This window comes from Nilaparvata lugens, chromosome 13 (genome assembly GCF_014356525.2).
Source record: "Nilaparvata lugens isolate BPH chromosome 13, ASM1435652v1, whole genome shotgun sequence".
Taxonomy (NCBI): domain Eukaryota; kingdom Metazoa; phylum Arthropoda; class Insecta; order Hemiptera; family Delphacidae; genus Nilaparvata; species Nilaparvata lugens.
In genome coordinates, this window is record NC_052516.1 from 21,305,110 (window position 1) to 21,325,873 (window position 20,764).

Below are 20,764 nucleotides of genomic sequence, written 5' to 3' on the forward strand. Positions count from 1 at the left end.
AAATTTTATTGAAGAATAAAATGGAATTTTAAAAAGTTGTAAAACAGTCACACTGTGTGTACTTGGCCTCAAACTTATTGTTTCTTCAAAAGTAGTAGGGACTCAAGACATTTTTATTCTTGAAATTTTATATGTTTGTGTAAATTTTCAAGTGTTATTGAACACTCTTTCATACTTATATAATATCTAGTCAAACATTCAATACTTTGAACAGGAAATTTAGTCAAATTTTTGAATGAGCATTAGTGAGTTCTAACTTTTGACTTACTGAAGGCCAAAGTCATTGTCCGGCTGTTTGTATGTTCTACAATAACTTTAAAGAGAATTGATCAATCAAAATTTTGAACATGTATTCTTCAAACCTTTTTACAGGTCAAGTTCATTGAACAACAAAATTGACTCACTCCTTCATCCTTTTCCAGGATATAACAAATAACATTGAAAGTGCATAAGAAAAAAGTTTGTTGTGTTTTATAATTTGAATTTAGAATAATTTATTGCATGCAATTACTAGGTACTATTTTCCCATTCATTCATTCATAACATCATCTGAGGCTATCTGGTAGCTATCATACAGACATATCTTCATGTGATGACACATGATTTTGTCACAAAGTGAATTATGTAATGGCAGGAAAGTTGCCATGAAGAATAGCAGTTGAATATTTCTTTCTTTCAGGGTAGGAGCATAGTGGTTTTGCTAACCCTATCATCATTCTCAGCACCATTGCTTGCATTATCATCATCATCGTCATTGTCACTCATTCTGTTCAAGCCAGTTTCTTAGTTTTCCATTATCCACTGCATAGTGCTGAGGAAGAGATTTTGTCCTGTTATCGTTTTCATTCCCACGACTTGAGCCATCCCCTCCGCTCTAGGCGTGTGCAGCCCGGAGCTGAGCTCAGTTGCAAAACAGATCTCATTGATGACAGATCATTGCTTTTCGGTTGGATAGTTGATCCATAATTAGCAACTCCTATTTGTTTAATTTGTTATTTTTTGAATATGTCATCATGGGAAATTCGTTCCATTATTATTGTAAATCTCTATACTTATAAAAGACTAAGCCCCGACAGACTGAAATCACACCACAGCCCAAACTACTGAGCCTAAAAACTTGAAATTTTGCATGATTGTTTATGGTAGCCTGAAAAAATCCACTAAGAAAGGATTTTCAGAAATTTGCCCCCCTGAGGGAGCTGGGCCCCCCCAAAATTTTGTACTTTTTAACCGCTCATTGCACAGCAAAGTAATGAGAAACTTTTTTGTTCAGCTACAAAAAAAAATTATAGCCTATCTATGCAGAAAAATTCCAATCAGGAGCACAGGGGGGTCCAGGAGAGGGCATTTTTCGAAAATTTTGATGTAAAATCACACTACAGCTCAAACTAATTGTCCTACAGACTTGAAACTTTGCACAAATAATCTTCAAATATGCTAGACGCGCACTAAGAACGGATTTTGAGATATTTTGCCTCTAAGGGTTTCAAAGGATGAAAAAGGATCATATTTAGTAAGGTTATGAACATGGTAAGGTGAATACCATATGGAACTGAGATAATTGGCACATGATATTCTAACATATGTTATTGGAAAGCTTAAAATAATTTCATCAATCAGCTGATCGAATTTAATTTTCCATAGATTGGAAGCGCTAGCTTGCCACGTGTTTGTTCTATTGTTGTATGAGTCTCATACATTCCGATTAGAACAGAGCACAGAGATTTTCTTTGGTTAGTAGTTTGTTGGTAATTCTTTTTTTCAAATTTTATTGCAAACAAAAATCACATTGAAAAATTTCTTAATAGACAACAAGATTTTAAAAAACAAGATTTCAAACATAAACCTATATTCATTTGTAGCATGGATAGAAAAAGACAAACTTGAGTACTAGCCGTGAGTTCATTCAATATAACTCATATTTTTGTATTAATATTTTGTGAACAAGAAGTACGAGTTGATGAGAGATGTGAGTAATATCTTTTATTTGATCTGAATGGTTATTCATATTGTAGTAGTCGGGGTCACTTCAATCAAAGTTTTTTATTTTGTAGCTATTAAATGTCATACATATTGATTGTCCATAATGTAAGTGATTAAACTAATCAAAATTAATGGCTTACTGGTCCTTCACAGAACTTATAGTATTCCTGGTGATTGAGCCTGTCTTTTTTCAGTGTTGACTATTAATAATAAAGCTTTATTTACAAACAAGCTTACCTGGCGAACTTCGTACCGCCAAAAGTCAATGTACACTTCACTTTATTTGGTGAATCATGAAATTTATCTGACAATCAATATTTTCATTCACATCTAAATACGGAATTCCTATGTGCTTAGTCATGCAGCATTCATTATTCCCAAAACATATTCTTCTCAATCAATTGGTAGTAATATCTAACAGTAAAGTGTTGAATTAAAAAAAGATAGGATACATTAGTGTTTCAAAGATGAGTTCAATGTTTTCATAGTTGTTGATTGTCAATAGATGGTCCAGGAAATATGCGATGTACAATGAATCATCACCAGGAATTACATATTCTTTCCATCTTCCATTTTAGGATTTTCAGGATGAAAATAAGCTAAGGTAAATTCAAAAAAATTGTGAATTATTCTGACATTCTTCAGTAATAATAAATGCAATATGAACAACTCTCTTCCATGAGGTGAATAATTTTTTCCAACATTTTCCGGTTACTCAATGATAGGGGAGTGATAATTATTTGTATAGGTCTTCTAAGGAACCATTATCTACAGCTGGTACCAATCAACTACACTTTAACTCCAAACTACCGTTGTAATTCCAGTAGCCTACACAGTTTATCATAGGGTGACGTGTTTATTACAGCTGGTAACTTTAGATGCTAAATCATATTATCTCAATATGATCTTGAATCATGATCATCTTTCCGTTTTTCGGTAGCCACTAGGCCGACAATTTCGAAAACATAGGCCTGTAAAGTAGATTAATAAATAATTATTATTAGCCACCCTATTAAAATTTCTGGTCAGAAACCATCCCCAATATTCACACAACATATTCCCAAAGTGTCATGCCGTTATGTTAAGTATTTTTCAAGTCATAGGGAACAAACACACAAACAGACATTCATTTTTTTATATATATAGAAGATAGAAGATTTCATTCAGCTCAAACAAAAGCCTCTCTAAATGGAGGTAGAATGATAAGGTTGACAACTTTCAGTTCTTTTGTTTTAACATTTTTTTTTTTTAAATCACTTTCAAAAAGTTCATGTAGTACGGTACCTACTATTGTGTTTGAGACACTTCTGGCGCTATCATAATTTCACAACACTATTCTGTTCCACACTCCTATCTCTTGCAATCGTTAACCATATCTATAATAAAATAAAGAGTTGGCTTATATATGGGATAGGAAAATTATGTTTGACGCATCACCACGTCTGAACTACTGGACTAATTAACTTGAAATTTTGCTTATAGGTTAGATTGGGTTAGATTAGATAAGGGGTAGCCAGGCTTGTCTGAACATGCCTGCTCTCAGTCGGAGAAGCCAGAACCGGCTTTACTCTACTACTTGTATGGTGTGATTATTTTTCCTGCACATCACCTTGAGGGCATCCCCCCTTACCTATTTGCCCGAGCTTTCTAGCCTGGAGTCAGGTTGGCTGCAGGGTTGTGTAGGGCAGGAGTTAGGCCCCCCGCAAAGTAGACCCATGCTAATCCTTGCCATGCAGTGGGATGTTTTGTAAACCATTGATATGGTAAATGCAAATCAGAGAGGCAGTTGATGGTGGCTCCATCTATTTAATTAGTAAATTTCAAGTAGTAAAAAAAGTTCAAACAGTTCATCTGCTTTGTGTTTGTTTACATTAAAGTGTCATCATAACCTGACTTCTCACAAGAAAATTTTTTTTCAAGATTTTTTAAGTTCAGTCATACAGTTTATTCTAATTGAATAATTTGGAATGGACATCAACATTTCAAGCACCAATTCAAGCCTTCACTACACCGTTGTAATTGTACAAGTGATGAGTATTTGTATGTTTTTCTCTAAAACATAAATAAAACCTGATTTTAAAATTATCATGATTGACACATCTCCAACAAAATATGCAATTTAAAACTTGAAATTTACCAATTTCACTCAGAGATGATGCCACAATCACCCATCTCACCAATTTGCATTTACTATAGCACTTTACAACAAAACCCACGGCGTGGGTTGGAGTGGCATGGATTAAGGTAGGTGCACACAGATCGTCATCAGACAGATGGCATGCATCAGATGGATTGTACTTTTTCGAGGTGATGCACACACTAGTCATCATCAGAGCATTGGCATTTTAGTTCATTGCAACATATGTCAAGTCGAGTGTGAATTAGGAATTTAATGAAAAATATTACAGTATATATTATATATTATATATTAATATATATCAGTATAAGTGATGAATAGCAGTAGCGAAAAAGAAGTTATAGTTGTTACTTGTTTGTTAGCCGAAGATGGAGAAGAGGTACATCAATGTAGAAGAGAAAATGAAAAATGTGGATCCATACAATTGTTCAAAAAAGGATAGAATATGGAGAATTTAATCATCTGTTTCCTGATTTAATTGAAGACGAAGTTAAATGTTTTAGATACTTCCGCGTGTCATGTTTTTAAAGTAATGTTTTTTGAGCTTTTGAATGTCCTCAGACAACTATAAATAGTTAAACTGAACACCACTTATGCGATTGAGCCTGAACAGAGACTAGCAATCTGCTTGAGGTATGTATTTTGAAACTTTTTAGTTAACCATTTCATGTCTGGTTTTCTATATTTTGATAAAAACTTCTGAATATTAAATTAGCATTGACAGGAGGCAAAATTCCTAACTATAGTCCCTTAAGTGACATTATGCAATATCGTTTTTTTTTTTTTGGAGATTATGAAATTCTATTTATTCTAATATTATACTATACTAAATATATACATTACCAACCAATTATAGTACATTTATGTAATACAGTATATTAATGCTGATATTTTACTCTACTGTATTTTGATACAGTATTATGTTAAGGACATAGTTTTTGATACTGATTTAGGACATATTTAATGACAATTTAAACATTAGTATATATTTTTTAAAAATTAAAACCCTATCAAATATTTATTTCTACACTCTACAGAATATACAAGGGAATAAATAAATGCCGGTGAGTCATTCAATCCGATCGGATTCAAAGATCCTCTCAGAATTCCTGATGGCATTTCCAATCTATGATACATACGATGCAGATAGGTATGCGCACTCCAATTGAAAACAATGCATGGAATCTAATCTTCCAAACCGTTCAATGCGTGCGGTCCATCTGATGACGATCTGTGTGCGCCTACCTTTAAATGCAGCTTTAGCATGGGTCTACTTTGTGACAGGCCTTAGTGTGGTGCAAGCATCTTTGGGGGCCTTTCCTCTGCGATTATTCTACTGTAGTATAGGGAAGCTCTAGTCTACATGATGAATGGTGGTGTAGATAGAGCTGGTTTTGAGTGCACCTCCCAGATATTTGAATATATTTATATTTGAATTTTGCATGACAAAAGCAGAACTAGCAGTACAGAATTAGGATAGGATGAGAACTGTAGGGCCAGTATCCCCAAAGTACATCTATCAACCCCAATCCATACACAACTGAAATTAGTCTGCATTGCAGCAATGCATCACAATTGTTAGGTAACCTGGAGGATGGAACAGGTGTATCTAATAATTTTATCTGGTTGATATACAACATAGTTTACAGTTTTTACATCAACAAACTGATACAGGTTGGAATGTCAATGAGCAGGTTTCACCATTCATTTTCTCTAGGAAATCTGTATTGAAATCATGAATCACATGACCGACCACCTCCTCATTTGGAAAATAAATTTGGATTCATATGAGGGACAAAGATGTTTAAGTGGCAGAGTAGTTTTTAGAGAATAATTTTCCACTTCAAATAGGATACCCAATAAAACATACTGTCAAATTATTCTTGTAAAAGAAATATTTATCTGTTTCCATAACTTTCACCAATAATTCTGATGTATAATTAAAAGTTGCGGGTTTCAAAGATTATAATACAACGGTTCATGAGCGAGTTCTCCAACCCCCCTGTTATTATGCTTATTTATTTCATTTTTATTAGCATCATTGAATTGGCAAGTATGGTAGGTAGTCTATAGTGGCCCAGCTATAGCTCCTACTGCAATGCTCATGCATTGCTCGCCAGCAATAGCGGCAATGCTCATTGCATATCCTGCCATTTTTTTGTATTGGCACGACCAGCTTGGCATGGCACGATGAGCATCATACACTGCAAATTCAGTTCACTCTGTGCCGTGCTAGAAGTTGGTTGTGAAAGTGATATATTTTGGTTCACTAGCTATGCCAGTAGTAACAAAGAAGAAAGCTTTAGCAGTATATTGTTGATTGGTGCTATTCAGGGAGACAGGAAAGTTGAGAAGAGAAGAAGGCAAGTACAGACATAAAATTTGTTGAAGGAAAGAGAAAAATATTCAGACATGAGAAATCAAACCTTTCTGGATTGCTATCGTGCTGTGCAATGCACTACGTGCTCAGCACGAAATTCCTCACACACTAGCATGATCCTTCCTTTCTTGGCCCATCCTGCAAGCACGACATGCAATGCAGGACCAGTGTTTGAGCAGCTTATACTACAACTCACCAGTTGGATAAGGTGACTTAGTCACTGAAATAGTCTGTATTATGTAAGTTTTCAACTGTTTAAAGTGAATATGTGTCATGTTTCCTGTATATTATATTAGTATCATGAATCTCTAAAGTGTCTGTTATGCCCTACATATTATTATATTGACTAATTTTTTTGTTGTTTTTAATATGTTTAGATTGAAAAAGAAACAAAGAGGAAACTCTTGAATATGATTCGAATAAGCAAACAGGAAAATCTTCCTTGTAATCAGGTTTGTGTGTCATTCATCTTCTTATATTAGATAAGTCCTTATTGATAAAGAAAGGAATTAGCTAATATGTGAATGAGATAGGAGGTACACAAATGATGCATTATCAATCATGAACTAATGGATAGATCAATTTGAAATTTTACATAGAAATTCATAATAATTATGAATTTCTATGTAAAATTTCAAATTATTTACCGAGGATGGAAATAGGCTTATTTCCATTGCTATTATTCAATTAATTATAATTTTAAAATTAAATCAAATCTATTCAATTTGTGATTTGTACTTATAACTGAAAAAGCACAACCAAGAGCTTTTCCCAAGTGATTCTGTAGCTTAATTAGTAGCACCCTTGACTCATGAATGAAACGTTGTGGGTTCGAGATCAATTGAAGAACTAGTTCTGTTTCTGATGGAAATTTTCAACACTGATTAAGATTATTTATGTAATTTTGACAAAATAATGAATAATTATATTTGTTATGTTTCCTGGACATAAGAAGATTGCATTTTGCAACAGAAAACTTTCCCCAGTGCAAAGCAGGGGCTACCTGCTAATCAGTAATCAGATGAAAATGAAAGAATAACTATGGATATGCAACACAGTAGAAACCTAACATTCTATACTACATTTTACCTTTCAAACCTTCAAAGTTTCATTAAATTTTAGGTTTGTTCAAATACTTACACAAGATGGCCATATGCCAGTCCAATATGATAATTGGAAATGCAGTACAAATCAATTCAAGCCATTTTCTATTTCTATATCCAATCCAATATTGTTTGTATCTGATATTTTTCAACACCTGTGTTCTTGTTTACAGCATATTTCATTTCTGAAATGTGTCACACTTACTGATACTCGGTTAAAACTTCATGGCTATGGCAAGATTGGGAGCCACTTTTTTGTGAAGGTAAGTATGCTACCGGACATGAACAATATTCTTCAAGAGAGTAAGAGATAATCACATTGTAGAGTTGATAACTTCTGCCCTTGGTTCACACAAGTATTGCCACGAAGTGAATTTTGTGACAATAGGAGAATCGCCATGTTTCATAAGATTTGAATAAATTTCTTTATTTCAAGGATCAAGCCCGGTCATCATCATCATTTTCAGCATCTCTGGAAATTTTCATTATTGTATTCAGCCTTTCTATTGAAATCATATTGCTAACTGGATTTTTCTAGTTAGCTGATTATGAGTTGTAAGATCACTAATCTTTTATTTTAATTAGCAACAGCAACTTCACAACTACCCTCATCATGGAGATAGTGAGCTTTCTAGTTTGAGCAAGGATTTTTGGACTTGTGCGTTCTTGTATAGAAGTTGTTTGTCAGTTGTTAATCTTCTATTGTAATTATCATCATTTCCACCATTCATCCACCCTTCTCATCATCATCAGTTTAAGCATTCCCTGTCACATGATAGGGTGGCCTGATCCTCACCCTGTGCGTCTGCCTTGAGCATCTTTGCCCCTTTCCCCTGCCTCTCTGTATAGGGATTCATGTCAATTCAGGTAACTGTATGTTAGAACTGGTCACTTTTATGTGTTTCCTTGCCTGTAGGAAAATCCCTGTCCTCATAAAAGCAGTTTTCTGACTAGCTGTTATTCCTTGTAGGATCCTTTCCTGCAATAGCAAGTATGGACTTGCTGTTGTTCCCTGTAGGAAATCCTTCTCCTGAAACAGCAGTTACTGATTGCTGTTTTTCCCTGTGGAAAACCCCGATTTTCCCAAGATTGCAGTTACAGATTGGCGATCGTCCTTATTGCGGTTTTCAGACACACAAATCATTTCTAAAGTTCCTATAAACCTTTTCCCTGTACTAGCAAATATTATTTGCTGTTTTTTCCTGTGGGAAATCCCGATTTTCTGGAGATCACAGTTACAGACTAGAGATTGTCCTTATTGTGGTTTTTCAGACACGCAAATCCTTTCCAAAGATCCTACAATCCTTTTCTCTGCACTAGCAAATATTGTTTGCTGTTTTTCCTTGAGGAAAATCCTGGAAAGATTCCTCCTTACTCATACAACAACATACTGTTGTGAAGAGGAAAAATCCTTCCCTGCCCTGACAACAACATACTGTTGTCTTTTCGATATTATTCCACAGGCTGGTGTCTGTGAAGATCATTTCTACTCTCTAACCACAGACTGACTATTGAATTAAGAGCTCTTTGGGTGAATGAGAGAGATCTATACACCCTTAATAGCAGTCTTCAGACTATCTGTCAATATCTGTCAAGCAGTCACAGATTATTGTGGAAAACCTCATTAGCAGTCTCAGATTCACTAATTCTATCCTCATGCAGTTGGAGACTTGCATTCAGAAATCATATACCTCATACCCTTTACCCTGTACCAGGCTAGAAGGGGCAGTTTGCTAGCTGACAAGATGCAATTGCTAGATTGTGTGTTACCTTATAAACCACTGTTTGCTGTGGAGATTAATTATCCTATTAACTCTCTGTACCTTGTACACCTCATCTCATACCCTTCACCCTGTACTGGGCCGGCAGGTACAGCTTGCTAACTGACAAGATGTAGTTGTCAGATTGTGTGTTACCTTACAAACCTCTCTTTGCTGTGTAGATTAATAATCCTATTAATTCTCTGTACCCTGAACTTAATACCCTATACCTCGTTTATTTACCCATAACCCTTACCCTGTACCAGGCTTGCAGGTCCAACCTGCTTGCCAGCAGCATGCAGTTGCAGATTGCATATTACGTAACAAATCTTAATTTCTTGAAGTGATTTAATAAACCCATTAAATCCCTGTACCATATTCCCCTTTACCCCTACCTTATACCTATACAGCTGTTGGCTTGGTGAATGTGATATTCTCAAGCTCAAAATTTATGTGTTTTTATAGAATTATTTTGTGAATTTGAAGTTTGTTCTATATTTTGCATTTATATCGATGCATTATGCTTGAATAGATTCAGTCACTTGTCCAAGAGCTGGCTATTGGAGAGGAATGAAGTGGAACATTGTTTCAAGAAATTTTATTTCAGTAGATTAATTTATTAATTTTATTATGTATGTATGGCATTTCAACATGCTCAAATTACCAGATTGCATTATTCAAGCTTCAAGAGTTTAATTCAGCTGAATTTATTTCTTATATTTCATAGCTTTATCTAATTACAGTTATATTTAGCATTCTCTCTCATTATTGTTCACATTTCAACTTGATAGTTTCTAGTACTGGATCTGATCATATTCACTATTCATAATGAGACATTATATTTATAGTTTTATTCACGTTTCTATTTTTGCAGGGCTCTGCTGTTTTATTTTTGTTTAATTCTTATATTTGTTTAATACTCTAACCATACTAATCAAGAGAATAAAAAATGCATATGGAACATGAACAATTCCACACTGTAGTAACTCAGGGGTTGTTTAAAACATATTTTTCCACTATTTTCATTTTTATATTGTAATGTATTGTAATGTAATATATTTTTAAGAAGAATAATTTCAATTTCTATTTTAATTTCAACTTCAATTTTTATGGAAGTATTATTATTAATCCATCTGAATTTAAAATTATTTGATTTATTCTGATTTGTATATTCAGAATGATTATTTAGTGTATAAATTTAAATGGACATAATGTAGATAATATTTGGACAATTTAAGATAAAATTAGGAAATTGAAGAAGTTTTGGGCAACAGCCTGTTTTTTTTCTTTTCCTACTACTGTATTGCTTACTCTATCCAATAGAAAGATATATACCTTTCACAGAAACCTCTTTCTGGGCTTGCAGGTCCAGCCTGCTCACTGTCAACATGCAGTTACAGATTGCATACTATTTTTTAAAGCATCATCTGTTGTAGGTACCTGATATCCAGATCCATTTCCCTGCATAGAGTTTTCCCAACCACATACATCACCCATCCTGAATCCCAAAGGTCAAGGGCCTATTCGGTCGACAGTAGTGCAGTGAAGCTCCTATAAGCCTGAATATCTCACATCAGAAGCAAATGATACAGAATCAGGATAGAGGAAGAGCTGTAGGTCTGATGACCCCTCCAATCAGATTGGCTACTAGTCCCGACCCATACCCAACTGGAGCCAGTCCATGTAGTAGCAATACTTTGCAATTATTAGATCACCTGGTGGGTGGAACAGGGGTATCTAATAAAACTGGCACCCAACAAGGGGCACCAGCTTCATCGGATACACCTGTTTCACCCTTCACATGATCTAATAATTGTATTAAAAATATTGAAAAGTATTGCTAATACATGTATAACCAATGGTGGATGGGTTGATGGTCAGAGAAACACAAGTTGAAGTACAACACTCTGTATTCTATGCCCTTCCTTCCTGGGGCCAAAGTTTGTTGAATAATTTCTTAAATTAATATCTCCCTTACCTAATTACAATTTGTCAAATTTCTCCATAATTTTACCTTAGACACTAAGTTAATGAAAAATAGAAATTAAAAAAAAAAATGTTTGAATATAAAAAATTTTGAAAATTTTTGATTCAAGAATGTTAAAAATCAAAATTGATAATGTTTTCAATTAGATTCAATAAACGTTCAATGAATGCAAAATATACTGTATTATGCTATGGACCAGAACTAACAATTTTATACTACTACTCGGATCTGTGCCAGAGCCGGCAAAATCATACTACTATTGATTTTGATAAATTGAACAAAGCGATATTTGATAAATTCAAATTCAGCGGAATTCAAAAGATTTAAAATGAAGGAATCCTTCTATGAACTAAGGTATTAAGTCAGCAATTAGTTAATTTCAAGAGCCCATGCTCAAAATTCACAAATTATCTCAGACTAACACTTAAATCAACCTTTAACAGCCAAACTTTACAATAATTCATTCAAACTTTACAGTGCTTCTTTGTAAAAAAATATAAATAAATATCAAATATCAAATAAATAAAGACTTAATTCAGGCGAGCGAAGCGAGCCCACTGATCTCATTTTTAGACTATTTAGTCGTGGGTCCAGGGGGGGAGCCCCCTGGCAAGACGGGTATGGCGAGCGAAGCAAGCCTGACGGCTAGTAATTTGTATATTCTCTTCTCATATTATATTTCTTCAATTCTGTCGTCAGATTATAGATGGGCTATTAATATTTTGTATATTGTTTATGATCAATAATCTTTACTTCCTTTGAATTGTCTATGACTCTTTCACTTTCTTACAGAAAAATCCACTTCTGTACGGTACCTAATATTGAGTACACTACAGTGATTTTTTAGTCCTGTTACCCTATTTCGAATTTATGGTAATTTTTTCTAATGCATTTATTATTTTCAGATGCTAAGTTACTTTCGTGGTTGAATTACTCAATAGTTCTCACACAATTCCGAAATTTGGTCCACAATCCAATGCTATTCCGTAACTATTTGGACAGCATTAGGTATAATGGAACCGACCGCCAGCTGAACGAAACTCAGTAAATTGACCTCAAAGCTATGAAGGGACCTCAATTCCAATGAAAACCAAATAGTTTGGAATGGGAGTTACTTGGTGAACGTAATTACCATATTTCACTTTTATTAATAAATTATTGAATCAATTTAATGGTATTTCATTCACCAAAAGTGGTGAATGCTTATTTTATAACGCTTGATAGCCAATGTTGAATAACATAGAATCAGCATAAGAACGACAACAGAGTTCTCCCATTGTTATATTGAAAAAACATTGACCATAAATCCCCATGCTGCAATTAAGGTTTGTACGGACTGAAAACATTTGCAACGATTTGCAACAGAAATTCATATAACTATTTTGATAACGTTTGATTGATTTCTTCACCTCGTCGTGTACCTAGTAAGAACAACTCGTTCTATGCTCTCAGACTTATTTATTGTGTGACAAACCAAATGCATAACTTGAGGAAAGTTTTCTACTTGTGGAAAACAGTTTATCACAAATATTAACACATGATTACCAATGTAAGACTCACCTAAAACATTTCTCCCTCTCAGTAAGTTACTGACGTGCAAGTCCATGTTTCCTATCTTGTCCACTTCAATTCTTACTTTCAGGGTTTTAGCATCTTTGGGTCGACTTATAGTGGTAGTTTGCATATAGTTGTCTGAAAAATAAATTTCATAAAACATGCACTAAAGAACATCATCTTAGAAGTTGGATTCAATGTAAAACTATATGAAGATCATCAAGAGCTTTAATAGAAAAGGATAAATCGGGATACGAAACAAATCACTTCAATTCAAAATCCAATATTATTTCAAAAATATATTCCCTTATTGGACAAGCGTCAATAGCAGTTTGATCTGGATTCTTTATTGATCAAAATCAAATATAAAATCTAACTCTTTTTTAATTTTTATACAAATTAAAATTATATCAAAACACGTATATTACCAGAGACAAATACAAGTACCATACTGTGAGTATTCAAACTTTGTATGGTATAAACCAAAAAGTGAAAATGTAAGATTCAGTTTACTATAGTGAGCAAGTTAGAGGTCCTATATGAATTATCAGTTATAGATTATAGAGTTAATATTATAAATTTCATACCTAAAAAATTCAAGTGAGTGGAATATTTGGGTTGTTTGCAATTTATAGTATATAGGCTTCTGCTTTATGAGAAATCAAATTACAATAAAAAATACCCAGTCAATGCTTGAATTTCCTATATTTTCTTGATGTAACCTGCTAATTATTAGAGATTAAAGTTAATAAAAATTGGCTATTTAAGGCTTGAAAATGTCCCTTATTTCTATAATGTATGCTAAAAGCAGTGTATAGCCTACAAACTAGTCGAAAATTATTCATCCAAATTTCCTATGAGTGGTCATTGAGACAAATGTAGTTCAAACCCTGATGAAGGAGTTCTCAATAAAACAATATATAGGAATTACCAATCTACTGTAATCTTTTCATCAATCTTTTTTTAATGAGTAGAAGAAATTCATAAAATATATATTAATGAAAAGGTTGATGATAGAATTATGATTTTACAATCGGTAGTTCGAACCCAGGCGAAGAAGTTTTCAATAAAACAATATAGAAATTACCAATCTATTGTAATCCAATATTTTTTAATGAGTAGAAGATATTCATAGAATATACTCTGGTCATCTCAAAAGTAAGTTGCACTATTTTTTTATATCCGCGCAGTTGGCAGGAGACGTCTGGGGTTCGCAGTGAACTTATGTCTGGGTGTTGTGATAGCACTAAGAAGCTACCACTCACTCCTACCGCCGATTGCGAAGTACGCAGTGTTATTCGTTTTTTAACGCGAAACAATAAAAATGCAACTGAAATTCATCGTGAGTTGTGCAGTGTGTACGGTGAAAACTTTATGTTAAGGCCAATGGTTTCTCGTTTGCGCCAATCATTTATTGAAGGCATTTTTTATTTAATAGTGCAACTTACTTTTGAGATAACCCACGTGAAGCATTAATGTAAAGGTTGATGATATGTTTTTACAATGTGTGAGTTTAAATTCTAATTTCTTTTTTCAAATACAAAATTGATACATTGTTGTACCATTCTGGATTTATTGTAATTTTATGGCAAGTTAATTGAATTTCAATTTGAATTTGACTAAAATCTATCTAAATAACCACTATCTAAATTCATCTCCGTTCCCTCTAGCTATAAGTTATTTGAAAGTTATGAATGAAATCATATTAAGTAGGTACTGAAATATTAAGCTTTGGAACACTTCTATTGAATTTATCACTAATAAATTCTATTCTTACCGCACATAAACAAAATTAAACATTCTAACAATGATTGCTTACAAGCCAATTAGAACTAAATATCCTTTTTAAAAGCATTAAAGAAGTTAATCTAAAAACAAATGATGTTATAATGAAAACACAAATATGTAAATAGGCAAATATATCAAGGAATATATATATCACTACATATCACCAAACAATTTGTCAGAAATCAAAAATTTTTAAAACATTAAATAAGGTCGTATTGGAAAATTTATGTTATAATGAAAACACAAATATGTAGACAAATATATCACAAAATAAATAATATATCACTACATCTCACCAAACACTGTGTTAGAAGTCAAAAATGATTTCATATTTACAACGTTTTGTGTTGAATGTTTCTAATTGTATTGTATTGATTCCATAAATGAATAAATAAATAATATACGAATAAATGAATTTTATTATTATTCCGGTTTTGTCAGTAGACCCATTCAAACTGTTGATTCTCTCGCAATCATTAATTTGATATTGTGATTGTGGAATGTAATAAATAAATACTGTAATAAATTGAACGACTTACAGAGTGTCATATTCCAAACACCCTTATTCTGCATTCTCGACAGTTGCGCCATTTGAGTTTCCATTTCATAAGCTCCTTCAAGATATTTTTCAGGGAAGAATTGAGTGTAGCGGACAGAATTCAATTCGGGGTTGTATCTGGAATAGAATAAATTCAACTTATATTCAAATAGAATGGGTGATGAAATCAATGCATTCATTGATCATAATTGGAGGGAAAATGAACATTTTTTAAATTCATGTTCAAATAAGTACAGTAGTACCGTAATAATAATCTATAATTGACCGAGCGTAGTGAGGTCTAAGATTCAAGTCGACGGTTTGGCATTTCTCTTAATGTTTAAATGTTTATATGTTTTTATGTTGCGCATTTACGGCGAAACGCGGCAATAGATTTTCATAAAATTTGACAGGTATGTTCCTTTTTAAATTGCACGTCGACGTATATTCAAGGTTTCAGGAAATTTTGCATTTCAAGGATAATATAAAAGGAAAAAGGAGCCTCCTTCATACGCCAATATTACCGTAAAAAACAGATTATAGAATTATTCATCATAAATCAGCTGTCTAGTGGACTATAATACTACCCGTTCAAAAACATCGAACATCTTGAAAATGTATCTTTCCATTAAGGTTAGTAGACAGTTGACTATAATACTACCCGTTCAAAAACATCGAACATCTTGAAAATTGTATCTTTCCATCAACGTTGTAGACAGTTGCAGCCAGACCTGATAACAGCGCTCACACTCACATTCCGGGACGACACGTCACGGTACGATATAGGACAGAAAGCTCTATGTCTATTTATGATTTTTTCTAGACATTTTTAATTGATAAATTATTTATTAATTTTTGAGAAAACATAACAATAGGTCAATGTAACTCACTGAGCGGAGGTCTACTGTTCACAGAACTACTAGTATAATAAAGGAAAGAATCGGCTTATACACGTACGGGATGGGAAATTCACGATTCATCATGTCTGAACTACTGGACTGATTAACTTGAAATTCTGCATATACATCCTTAATTTACCAAGGATGATTATAGGCCTATTTTAAAATCTTTGAGATTTTATTAGGTCAATTTTTCAGTTTTTCAAGTTTTTAAATAGACCCTTACGGAGCACGGGTTATATCTGCTAGTGATAAACAATCTAATAATGTAGGAATTAACATGAATAAAAGGTAATTGGATCATGAATGTTCTCTATTTGTTCAACATGGGAAATGAGCAAATGAGTGCGAAATATATTTCTCTATCAACAAAAGGTTGAGAGAATAATCATTACGGTAATTATTCATATTTTAATATCAACAGATGGAATTAAATAGAGAATGCATTTATTCAAATGCTAATTAATTATATAATTATTATTTAACGAAAATCCTAAATAAATGCTGTAAATCACCCCGAAGACTTCTGCTACTGCAGACATTGACAACAGGGTTAACAGCTAGATGGAAATTCGATGAGAACTACTATCCAATTGCTATTGGGAGGTACCGGGTTCGATTCCCGGGCTGGCAACTAATTTTTGGATAGTAGTTCTCATCGAATTTCCATCTAGCTGTTAACCCTGTTGTCAATGTCTGCAGTAGCAGATGTCTTCGGGGTGATTTACAGCATTTATTTAGGATTTTCGTTAAATAATAATTATATATTAATATCAATACCACCATATCAAATCTCAGGAATAATTTGAATTGCCCCCGGAAGCAACATCAGAATTCTATCATACTCTTTCAATCAACGCAGTCAATCAGGTTTAAGAAGTGTAATATATGGGGCGATGTCAGGATACACCACCGTCAAAGTCAGACACATCCATCCTAGCACTGAAAATCAGTCTTGTTTTGGCGGTGGCAACTTTTGTCGTTCTTGTGCTGAAAAAGAAGTGTCTTGTTTTGGCGGGGCGAGTCCGTGACTAATTTCTCTACCTGGAAAACAGTCTCTGGTTGTCGCTATCAGCTTTTGACGCTTATGTGAGTTAAGCTGACAGAATAGCTTGGAAGTAAACTGGTTTCAATTTTGGAGAAGACTGTACTTTCTTTGAAATATTCTTTTTAGAACTTAGTGTGACTGTAGAAGTGTGGACAATACTCCTGCGTGACATTGTCTCTTATCTCAACCTTATTTAGTTCTATTGCTTCCTCTCTCATTCTCTCTCTCTCTCTCTCTCTCTCTCTCTCTCTCTCTCTCTCTCTCTCTCTCTCTCTCTCTCTAACTCTCTCTCTTACCCGGTTGTGTGCTAATGCTCTCCTTTCTTCAAAACCCCTCAGGGTTTTGTTATTATTTCATACAATGCTTCAGACATAATTATCTACAACCTATCTTGAATTTGACTTTCCCATGCCTAGATTTGTAAATTTCTTTGTGTCAATAATATTCATTACTATCAACTCTTGCTTGTAATATTGTGAATTCCCCCATTCCACCGAGTAGGATTGTATAATATAGTTGATGTAGCATCGTACTGGAGGGTTAATGGTTGATTGTGAGAGAGGGCCGGCCGTGCAAAAAAAAAACTAAAACTGCAATTCAATTAAATCCTCACTTCTTCACTTTCTCACTATAGGCCTATATCCCTCAGAACCACACTCTCTTGTGAAATACACATTCCCCTACACTGAAATAATTTTACTCCTTCAAGTTATGTGCTCCCAACTTGATAATACCGCCCGTTGTTCTCTCAATAATATTTGTTGAACGAGCGTTAGCAAGTTCTTACTTTTTACTCAAGTTCAAAGTTGTTGCCAGTCTGTGGGTTTACTTGTTTGTTTGAATGCACTACAATAACTTTAGAAAGAGTTGATCGATCAGCTTCAAATTTTGAACACACACTCTTCGAACCTTTTTACAGGTCAAGTTCGTTGAACAACAAAATATTTTACTCACTTCTTCGTCCTTTTTCAGGATATAAAAGTAACATTGAAAGTACTGCATGAGACAAAATAACTTGCTCCTGTGTGTCTGCCTGACTATTATCCTTCAGTAGCATACGCGTAATATTAATGATACAAATTGTGATGGCAGTTGCTATGTCGTTGGTATTATTGATTTAACAAAATTTGAATTCTGATTTTGAATCATTTAACCATACGGAGAAACCTATGAAGTCCTATGGATTCACGTAGGCCTACAGCGTAATATTAATAGGAAAACAGCTTAATGTTCCTTTTCCAAAGATAATATAACAGTGGGCTCCACTGGGATTTTATTCAAAGTGAAAAAAATTCTATAGGTAGCTTCAAAATAATTTTGGTCTGCCATCTTCGTTCCGCCACATTGAATCAACAATTTTCTATGGGAAGGTTTTAATACAAGATTCGAATAATAAAGAATTTCAAGAGACAATGAATGGTGGAAATCGCTCATAAATATATCAAACCGTTTCAAAGATATTCACATTTTAGTGTTGAAGTTTTTGGATATCTGTGATACAGAAATATTGCTCGCCTAGAACAGGATAGATTATTCATCACATATTCTTATCATTATCGTTCCCTAGCAACCTATTTTAAGCGTTTATATAGTAGCTGCTGAGAGAGATTTATGTGATAGATATACCTGAATAATACTATTAAATACTATATTCGACTAAACAACGAGTGACCCAAATGAAGCGATTCAAATATAAAAAAAAGAAAAATGGGAATGCGAAAAATATTATAATATTTGGAACTCCATAACTTATCATTTAATTAAGAGACATTTATAGGATTTATAATTTATTGAAAAACACTAATAATTTAGCAATATTGCACTAATAGTTTTAATTTTAGATGACTCTCTCCTGGATTATTGAGTTATGTGTTGGATATTCCTCAGTGATTGCTGCATCATCTGAGAAAACTCCGTAAAAGTGATCTCTGTTCGAAAACAGAATGCTCAAGTATAGACATTTAGAAGAAAACAAACATTTCATTTAATGTTCATTGAAAACGACCACATCAGTATTATTTACACGTGAATTACCGGTAGTGTATTGTTAATGTATTAAGATTTGAGAAGATAATATGAGCATCTTATTGGTTTTTCTCTCAATGATTGAAATGAATGGCTTAATTGCTTTTATATAATCATGAAAATATCACAGTTTATTACATTCCAGTACAATTATCTTGTTTCACAATCCATTTCTAAGTAGAGCTCATAAGTATCGTAATCTTGCCATACAATTACCAAGTTGATTTCATTAAACTTCAGTGGTGCCATTTCACCAAACTGCTAAAGGGGGGGGGTAAAAACCAAGGGGTATTGGGGGGGGGGAGGAATATACCTCCAAAGGATAGAGGGACCTGGGTTTTTCCCCATAAATGTTACATTAGAAGATGTTATTATTTCATTTTTTCCAATTTTATACAAATGTGGTTGAAGTATCAATACAAACATATACATTATTAGTTATTGAATTCAATCATGGAATATTTATTAGAAATATGGGTCTACAGAGAGGCCCTAGAGTAGGAATACACTGAAACAGATTTCTTAAAAATCATGGAAAAAGATACATTTTTCTTTTACAATGACAATTTCAACAATTTCATTGTGGATCATATTCTAATTGGAAAATAACTTCCAGTTAGAAAGCTAAAGATACATCAAGCTGTTTCCTTAATTCTCAACAACCCTTTACATACATTCTTGATTGTCTGATTATGCCCTTTCTTTTGCTTTCACTGTGACATCTTGCAACTTGTTAATTCTCACATTGAAATTTATTCAATAACTCACTTATTGTGCTCTGATCAATAAGTGTACCCATTCTGTATTGTGTATTCAAATTATACCACAGAGAAAAATATATTATTTATTACTCTCTACCCATACTTTCAAGGCAATTTTGCTACATTGTTGATACTGTAGAAGGAATTATACTACTGCTGATAAAGAAAAGTATTAAATCATTATGAGACTCTGAGGATTCGTGTAGATAGACCCGCATTTTCATTATTTATCTGATCCTTGAGGGGGGCCTAGGCCCCCTAGGCAGCTGATTATAAGTAAAAATTAATATTGATATTTTCATAATACAGTACACCTGAAGAATTGGTAAAGTTTATGGTAAGGGGTGAGGAGGTACTCAGCTCTTCCAACTAACATCGGATTAGTTTTGTGCAGTCTACTATAACAGACGTTCCCATATGGATGTTACTATAGACGTATTTATCATCGTATTCAATTTCTGTTTGTTAGTTTGTTTGTATGTTTGATGGAAATCGAAAACGGCTCTAACGATTTTGATTAAGTTTGAAATATAGAGTTTGTGATACGAGAATCATCATTTGGATTAGGACTCATGTCTAGGATAACTCACTGAGGGAACTTAAAAATGATTAGGTACGGTAATAATATTCATCAACCGAGTAGCAGCTGACTGAGAGAGTTTTCCGTCGTCAGTTAAAAACAGTTGATCAAGAGAGTTTTTCATCGTCAGTTGAAAACAGCTGATCGAAAGAGTTTGCCATTGTCAGTTGAAAACGAGACAGATGTGTTGAGTCACCAAGTTTGTTGACGTCATTTTTTTG

General features: G+C 33.6%; 1 protein-coding gene across 1 annotated transcript in view; it reads right to left on the reverse strand.

Moving 5' to 3' along the window:
- Positions 1–20,764, reverse strand: part of LOC111048655 — a 56,853-nt gene that overhangs the window by 12,254 nt on the left and 23,835 nt on the right. The window contains exons 5-6 of the mRNA XM_039440078.1: positions 15,232–15,368; positions 12,911–13,042 (exon numbers count right to left, since the gene is read on the reverse strand). Coding sequence (XP_039296012.1) covers positions 12,911–13,042; positions 15,232–15,368 — 269 coding nt within the window. The remainder of the gene's footprint in view (positions 1–12,910; positions 13,043–15,231; positions 15,369–20,764) is intronic.